General features: G+C 50.4%; 1 protein-coding gene across 1 annotated transcript in view; it reads left to right on the top strand.

Moving 5' to 3' along the window:
* Positions 1–575: 575 nt before the first annotated feature.
* Positions 576–8,999, top strand: part of VWA1 (von Willebrand factor A domain containing 1) — a 21,342-nt gene continuing 12,918 nt past the window's right edge. The window contains exon 1 of the mRNA XM_009274171.2: positions 576–1,066. Coding sequence (XP_009272446.1) covers positions 994–1,066 — 73 coding nt within the window. The 5' untranslated portion in view covers positions 576–993. The remainder of the gene's footprint in view (positions 1,067–8,999) is intronic.

The raw sequence follows: 8,999 nt of genomic DNA, 5'->3' as shown, positions 1-8,999 counted from the left end.
GCCAAACTCTTCTGCCCCTCCGTCCAGTAAGATATTTGTCACAGGTTTATCTTCAGGCATGTGAGTCCCCTTTGACTCAGAAGTCACAGACTTGAGAATGTATTTAATGCCCCACTGAAGGGAGATAATGAGCGGGCGTGCAGCAGGCTGTTGCATGTACCAGCTGCACCAGAGAATATTGCTTCATGCCCTTTTCCACCCGGCTGACGCTCCCCACCTCGGCGGTGGTTGCTGCCCGCAGGCTCTGCGTTTCTTGGTGACTTCTGCACCAGCTCTTCTCCAGGGTAAAGCGGCGAGGCACGGAGTTTGTTCGTACCCCTCGTGTTTGGCCCCGGGGCCGTGGGGCAGCACAGGGGAAGGGACGCGCTAGCGCTAGGACCTGGGGGAATGCTCAGCCTGCCTCCTCCCAGAAGATTAGCCAATATTCCCAGGGCAGGGCACGCTCCCCAGCTTTTCTACTTTTGCTTTCCTCTATATACGTGTTTTTCCTTCTTCTAGTTCATTCCAGAGCAGAGCAGCTTTGGATTTCTCTGAGCTTTTTTCCACCCCCCCCCCCGGTAGTTGGACTGCTGCCAGGGTCTTGCAGGGCCAAAGTTTTATCTATAGGGATATATTTTTCAAACCAGCCCAGCTGCACGCAGACTGCCTGCAATTGAATCCGCACTCCTGGGGCAAGTTTAACCCGGGAGAGGAACAGCAGCAGGGGTGCTGTTTGTGCCTCTCCTCCAGCTATTCCTGTCAAGATGAATTTATGACTTTAAAAGGGGGGGGGGGAAGGAGGGAAAATTGCCTACAGGAGCCAGGGCTTACACCACAGCCCAACAAAACACACATAAAGAAGCAGTCGGATCTCAAGGCATGAGCAGCATAAAAGTGGCACCCTGGGATCTGGTGGATCCTTGCACGTAATATGACTGATCTTAAGCCTTTCATCTGCCTTCACAGAGCCGAGCTTTTGGATTTAAGGTAGTTTGCCCAGGACCAGACTTTGCTATGTTGGCCGAGACAGTGCTTTCTCTTGGTCTGTGGCTGCAGTTTGCTGTGGGACAGAACACACCTGAGAGAGGTGAGTGCCTGAAAAGGCAAGGCGTTCCCTTACTACTTTCCCCCATTTAATACCTCCTGGTCCTTAGAGCTTCTCATAGAACCTTTTCAGGATAAAAGCTGAAGTTATATTGCTGCTTTAGGTGTATAGTTATACTTGTATGTTACTTTGCTGGCACGAGGATAAAACAAAAACCTTTCTAAAATTGCCATATTAGAAAGAAATTTTATCTTGCTTGTTTTGAGTAGTGGAAAGGAAACTGTTTCAGAAACTTGCAGAGTTTAGTGCAATCATATGGAAAAAGTCCCGACTCCTCACTGTTACCTATGTACTGAGGCACATTGATTAAGAGAAGTAAAAACAGTGATTGATACTATACCTGTTGTCTGTTCTCTTGCTAATCTCTGTAATTCAATCATTATATTTCCTCTTTAAAATGCTTTCTCTTGGATACTGTTCAGGGGAAATTAATATGGGTCAGACTCGTGGAACTGACAGCGGGGAAAGGGATGCAGAGGAGATGAATGTCTCATTTCTGGTTCCTGCGCTGTAGTGCTGGGCAGAAGACTTAGCCCACATCGTGATGGCTAAGCTGATGTAAATACTTTTTTTTTTCTGCCTTGTGTTCACAGGTAGAAAAAGGTTGTGTTCTTTGACTGCAGGGCTACTGCTGCCTGCATCTGGTTTTCACTGCACCTGGGAAATGTAACCCAGTGTGAAAGGAGAAGTGAACCTCTGGTCTATCTGGACAGGAGGTCCTCAGACTCAGACAGCAGCCCAGACTGCTGGGGTCTGATTCTGCTTCTGGTACGCAGACCAGACTGTGTCTATTGCTCGGATCCCCTTACAGGGTACTGGATTCTGTCCCTCAGTGACACAGGCCGGTTCAGGGATGGTACTGCTGCCTATGACATTGTCACAATGCTCGATGTCCATGCAGGCAGCAGTTACTCCTATTGCCGTGCATTTCTGCTGCCATGGGAGTGTATGTGGCAGTTCCCCAGCCCAGGCTAAAAACAACGGTCAGACCTTCAGCGTATGTGAAAAAGCAAGCCATGGCTTTCCAGAAGGATTGTGCCTTGCTCCAGAGGCAAAGTCGTGCGCGTGGCGTTACTGACGTGCCGACTTCGGCTTGCACGCTGCCAAGCACCCGTAGGGGAAATGAACCTGCTGGTCGGCAAGGTGCCCATTCCGCAGCAGCTTTGATGCGGGGGGCTCCTGGGGCTCCTCCCGGGTGCTCCCTAAAGCAACCTTGAGCAGGCAGCCGGTCTGGCAGGGCTCCTGGGCATGGGCTAGCTCTCGTCTGGAGGAGCTATGGTGGTGTGCCGTGATCACACAATGAGAGGAACTGTTTGAGAGGTAGGGATGAATGTTCCTAACTCTGTTTCCTAGGGACTTGACTGAATGTGAATGATTGTGGCTTTATCCTCAGCTGCAGTGGACAAAGTGAGGAAGCTACTGGGTGTGGCCAGCGGTGCTTCTACATGCTCCGGAGTGATTAGCTTTTTCAGGGCAATGGCGATTGACTTAGTGCACCAAGGCACAAAGTCAAGACGGAGCATCACATGACCAGTTCCACCACTTTGGGTCCAGATTCAGATCTCTGTTGCATCAGCGTAAAGTACAACCATTTGATAGTTTTGGCTTTGATAAATCATAGAATCATAGAATCATTGAGGTTGGAAGAGACCTCTAAGATCATCGAGTCCAACCATCGACCCAACACCACCATGTCCACTAAACCATGTCCCTAAGTGCCTCATCTACTCGTCTTTTAAATACCTCCAGGGATGGGGACTCCATGAAACTTGGGTTGTCATTACCTGGTTACTCTGGACTAGCATCAGCAGAAAATGATGGGGATGTTGCTGTCCCTGTGGGTGCAGCAAGTGAAAAATAAAGACACGGCCCATCCATGTGCACTTTGTAGAGAGCCCTGCACTCACTGCTCTCTGAAGCACAGCTCAGTACCTGGCATAATTCCATGATTCCAGGACTCTTGCGGCTCTAAAACAGCAGAGATAGTGAAACTCCTGAAAAGATCGTAAGAGATGGCAGCCCAGCTTCCTTCCTGCCAGAGGAATTTGTCTGAAGGGCCATTTCTCAACCTACAGCCTGTAATCTGTGCCATGGACGAGCTGGAACCTGCATAGGGAGTTTGGGCTTTTAGTCACACAAGTATATTTTGCTTGGTGGGGCTCAGCTCCTTAAATAGGCAGGTGATCAAGCAGTCTCCCGTGGCACAGGCCTCTCTGACATGGTTTTAAGTGTAAAACACCTCCTGGCTGGCTTGGTGGGATACCTCTCTTTCTGGGAGAGGTGACGCCTTTCTCCTGCCTCTCACTGTGATCCCAAGGGGCCACAGGGAAGCACAGACTCTGTTCTTCAGCCTCCAAACCTGGCTCCGCTCATAGTAGAACTTTGGCCATGCAAGGAAAAAACAGTGAGAAGGGAAGACAAACATGCGATTTCAAACATAGTTAACCAAGACAGGACATGATCTCTTTTGGCTGTTAAATCCTTTATGCTCTACAAGTTCCAAGTCCCATGTAAATCAGGCATGTGTTCAGGTCCCAGCTGAGAGTGCAGGGAACTCTTGAAGCGGATGTCTCCTGTCAGCATCTCGGTGTAAGACGGGGAAGTCTGACCAGCTGTTTTTCTCCTGGAAAAGCCAAGCGTTTAAATAGGCAGCACTGTGACTCCATGGTGACGTTTTGCTCCCATATCGCTCCCTTCCAAACACTTCTTTGCATGACCGATCTGTGTCTACTGACCACGCGTCAGCTAGAGGGTGACAACGGGACACACTGCCATGTGTTCTCTGTTGTTCCCTAGACTTAAGTAGAGCACAGGAGCAGCAATGATATGAGGTCTGCAGAGCTACTCCTCAGCTCTTCAGAAGCAAAGGCCTGACAGTTCAGGAGGCAGGGAGGTTCTAATGGATGCCCCTTCTCTCGGAATCCCACTGAAAGTGAGAAATCTTCACTTGGCATTTTGCCAAACAGCCGATCTTTTGCTGTAGGAGCAAGGAAACTGCTTGAAAACAGCAGCTGCTTGCATAACGCGGGGATTTGCTGGTAACAAATCTCCGCAGCCCCACCTCTGGCACGGATGGTATGTTTATATTGGATGAAGGACGAAGAACAGGAAGAAAGATGAGGGAATTGAAAACCTAAACCTGAAGGGAAGGACGATGGAGCGTCCAGTCGCTTTATGAGCGTTGCCACGCTTCTGATGTAGTGGGATCCTTTGTCTAGATTTTTTTATGGATCCTTATCCTTTCTGCTGACAAAATCTAAATGGGAGGAATTTGTTTCTGTCTTATGCAGGGCTGAGTGTTAAGTAGAGGTAACTGTGATGGTATTTGCCTGTATGAAGGATTAGCTGCCTGCTCCACCCACAGACAATCCCTTTAGCTCCAAAATACATACCTGCCCACCAGTGTAACTGTTGCTTTGGTTAACCAATTGTTAACCAATTGTTGTTAACCAACGCTTTCTGCCCTCCAGGCAGAACATTGTGGTGTCAAGCTGTAGCTCTTCCTGCAGAGCCTCCTAATTAACACAGCTATTTCCAGCAACGTATGATGGGTCAAACCAGTGTTTAAAGGATGTTAATGTGCCCCAGAGCTGCAGGGTACAGTCAAGAGTGCAATCTGACAGGGGCATGGCTCTTGACTCTCCTTTGATGTTCTTCTCTTTTGAGCCAGTGTTCCATGCTGGTTTTCACCCATGTGTTCCCCCGTGCAGGTAGCTCTGGCAGCAGTAGGATTTTGCTTGCATCTGCTCCCTCCTGGCGAATTCGGAGTTCCCCTCCCAGAGCGCTAGTGCATGTGACCTTGTTTACCACTTGTGAGCGATGTCCTTTGGCCATTGATCCCTGCCCTGCCAGGGTCAGAAGCTTTCACAGCTGTTTGCAACATTCGGGAAAGGAGTGACGCTCCTCAAACTGGTGAGGAGCAGAGGGGAGAAACAATGATTTCCTCCTGGGAGGCGGCAGTCGCGTTGCCAAGATCTCTCGCTATGGCTTGCCAGTCAAGTAAGTGGCTTGTACTTCTTCCAGTGGAGGGCAAAGCGCAGAGCTCTGGCTACATGTGCTTGACTTGCTTCATGCAGCCAGAAGCTCTAAACGAAGCCCTTGTTGCTCTGTCCTGCTGGAATGCTGTTAGGAGGTAGGGAGCTCTAGGAACCAGTGGCAGGGACCTGTAGGTCACAGGCTCACTCTGCTGTGTGATGTGGTGATGAAATCCCGTGTTGCTGTGGGCAAGCAGGAAGGCTTACTGGACTTCACTTTTATTTTCTGCTCAGCTCTGAATGCCAAGTTGCTGGGGGTGTGTGTGTCTGCAACACAGGGTTGAGTTGTGCTGGGTCACGCAGAATTGGCTGTAATCCACGTAGATTGCAGGTCCCGCTCCTGCCGCCTCCTAGCATCTCTCGCTTAGTCACCTCCAAGTAACACTTATGTTCTCCAATTCTGAAGGCTCCACCTGATTTCTCCTGTTTCAGGAGATCTGGTATGCCTCTGCCATCTCAGCCAGCACCTGCTACAGGCGAGTGGTTCCTGTGCTGCCTTGGTCTCTGTAGCAGCACAGTGACTTGTAGGCAGCATGTTTATTTGCATGTTTACAGACCATGTGTGCAAGCACTCTAGCTTTCTTCCAGTGCACACCTATACTGTAACACATGCAATAAATGTGGTCCTGACTCACACTTGCCACTTCTGTCCCCCATCCTGTGGGCATTCCCAGCACACCTGGCCCTTTCTCCAGTGTACCTCCCCCTGACATTCCTGAGCACAGACGTGAACACTCCTGCCATGGGACAGACCCAGGCACTCGTGCCCTAATTGCACAGGCAGGCATCTGAACGGTACCCAGCGAGGGAAAGAAATAGCAGGGTAAAAGCTGTCCAAATGAAAACTGGGCAAAGAGGATCAAGTCGCCTGTGGCTCAAGCCTGAAACACTTCTCTACCTTCTATTTTCCCCCTTGAGCCCCTTGTGTTGTATCCTGAATGGCTGCGCTCTTGCTGGTTCATCATCTTTTCTGTGCTCAGGTCATTAGGTTTCACTGTCAGGACATGTAATAGACCCCTTATAGCCGCTCACTGTTCCCCTGCCCTGGTCCTTTCCCTCCTCTTGATTTTGCCATCTCATATCTGCCTCTTGGAGTAGTGCCCCAGTGGGGGCTTAGCAAACCCCTGCTCATCTCTGCCAGGCTCATTGCTATCTCTGGGCCTGCCTTGACATGGCTTTCTGCAGGGGGAGAACTGTTTGCATGAGCTGTCTCCTTGGAGCAATTAACTTTACAGGAGCCTTTCAATTCAGCTGTCTACTGCCTTGTGGTTTTGGCTCCCACACACGGCTCCAGCACTCAACCGCTGTGTGCTGCACCAAGTCCCATTTGTGTTCCAGAGCCCACATTGCTTGGCCACCCCATGTTCCTGATCCCCTCACTGATAGAGGAGCCCAAATGGGCAGGCAGGAATCTCTGGCCAAGGCTTTTTCTCCCTTCTTGCCCCTCAAAAGCTGTCAGAAAGCCGGGTGGTGGTTAAACGAATTCCAAATTCATTATTGGTATTCCAGCTATTGTAAATCTCCCAAGCTCTAAGAGTGGTATAAGGAGGAGTCCCCTATGCGTTTGTGCTTCCCACACGGCAGTTTAATTGAAACGGTGAGAAAATGAGTCAAATGGAGTGGGACTCCGGGCCACGCCCTCAGAAGCATGTTCTTCCTGACATATTGCATTCTTCTGCACAAACGGGTCTGCGCTGCCCTTTCCCAGACATCTTGTCCCAGAGCCCCTTTGAGGTGCTGGTCCTAAGACTATCTGGGAAAGGAGGTCAATATGTATTCAAAAGAGCAAGAAAACACCAAATTAGCCTAGCTTTTACAAAAGTGATCTAGGGAGGAGTCCCTCTACTCCAGACTTTCCTGCCAACAGTGGTATAAATCAGGGAGCTTTCTGCCAGTCTTGTGTGGACCGTAGCCTTTGAACTTAGAGGCAGCCAGTTCTGAGAATCAGCCACCTCCCCTGGGAGAGTAGAGCCAGCAGTTTTTCTCATCAAGTTTATCACTTCATTCTTTTCCAAATACAGCTCACTTTTCTTGCAGGCACTGCCATTGTCAAAGATGGGATAAACCTGTAAGTTGTCTTAGGCCCAAAAGTTGCTCCTGACCTTGGCAGTTGCTCTTAGTCTTGCGATCAGCAGTTTGCTTCTTTCTCTGGGACTGCTGCGCCTTAGCCCAGAGCAGCAGCTCTGGACGGCAGAGGCTATGCCCTGGCACGGGGCATGACTGACCTGCTGGCTCCGGCTGGTGAGGAATGTTCCCAGCTCCTGGAACATGTCCACCCCCATCTTGGAGCAGAAAGTACTCAGGATCAGCCTGGTGTTGTGTAACAAGAGGTGTCAGTGCAAGCTGATGTAGCTCAGAGGCGTGTTTTTTTTTCTGCAGCAGCGAGAGCAGGATCCAGGACTTGCAGACTGTACTTTAAGCTCTACCCTGATTCCTGTGCCTGAGCTCCTGCCTCTTTCCGTTGCCCTGGCCTTTCAGTTTATCTGTAATGGGTTAATAACATGTGCCTGGAAAGACTGCCATGAGGTTTCGTAAGTCTGTGCAGTGCTTGCGGATCCTGCACGAGTGTAGTGTAGAAGTTCTAGGTGTGCTCAGAAGCCAGAGCTCCCATGGCTCCTGCAGTGTCAGGTCCAGGGCATCTCTTCTACCCTGCCTTTGTTGGCTCCCTGCTCTGCTCCAGCCCCCTGTTCTTGTGCAGGACCTAAGAATGAGGAGGTGAGATTACTGTCCCAGGAAATTACTTCCCTTCACTGCTGCAGTGGCATTTTCTGCTCCCAGCTGTTACACATCTTGACTGAATTTGGACCAGAGGAATATCAGGCATTCATCCTGCTCTCATTCCATGAGGAGCTGTATTTTCTCAGAAGTCAGACACCAGGCTGAATTCAGGCATATTTCATCCCAGTTTTTCAGTCTTTTGGCCTGCCTCTCCTCTCCCATGACTGGCCTTTTTCCTCTGAGAGACATGGGGTCTGTTCTGGCCATCCAAGTAGCTCCTTGAACAGTAGGGATCACACATGTGAATGGAAAGGAGGGAAAAAAGTAACTATTGCTCCTCCTCGCTGTCTTTATCTTTGCAAATGTGTAAAACGTGACTTTAAAACAAACTTGGCAACAGAGCCTGGAGAGGAGGGAGCCAATGCAGGCAGCGGGAACTCCTCTCCCTGCTCCTGAAGAGCTCACCACAGCAGCTAGGCGAGATGCATCTTCAGCTTTACCTCTGTTGCATGGTGGCTGATCTGCATCACCTAGGTTGATGCAGAACACCTAGGTTGATGCAGAACATGTAAAAGGAGTGAGCTCCAAAAGGCCAAGCCTGTCTGCAGCATTGGCCTTTGCCAAGAGCCAGAGGGCAAGCTGCACACAGCAGGGCTGAGATGCGCTGACTCTGTTTACTGTGAGCCTCTGTCTCTCAGCCGACTGAATTACGTGGGAGTATGGCAGCTGCAACACTTGTGTGCTTGGATATCGTGCTGTTGTTCACAGCAATGGACCAAGCACACCACCGGCGCTCAGGGCTGCTGTATCGCTGAGATGCTCCAACTGTTCCTTTGCATGTCTCCTACCCTCTTGGCCAACGTGAAACCCTGTGGGGTTTGTGGTAAGTGTGCTGCTGAGAGGGTCCCATGGCCGGGCGGATCAGTACTAGGCTGCTGTCCTGCAGTGCCTCCCAGAGCTCTTTCCAGGCTCCACTGCAGTGCTTTGGCTTCTCTCCTTGGAGTGACCCTCTTGGGCAGGGCCTAGATCAGGCTGAGCAGCTGTGGTGTCCCAAAGTGAGACTGAACCCGAAGAAAGCAGTGGGAGACAAATAGTTCAACACAGGTCACAATCCTGCTATTCAGTGGGGGGGGGGGGGGGGGGGGGGGGCCTCTGACACTTTT

The sequence above is a fragment of the Aptenodytes forsteri genome, unplaced genomic scaffold (genome assembly GCF_000699145.1).
Source record: "Aptenodytes forsteri isolate BGI_AS27 unplaced genomic scaffold, ASM69914v1 Scaffold16, whole genome shotgun sequence".
NCBI classification, from domain to species: domain Eukaryota; kingdom Metazoa; phylum Chordata; class Aves; order Sphenisciformes; family Spheniscidae; genus Aptenodytes; species Aptenodytes forsteri.
The sequence above is the reverse complement of the archived record's forward strand: the minus strand, read 5'-3'. Positions and strand labels throughout refer to the sequence as shown.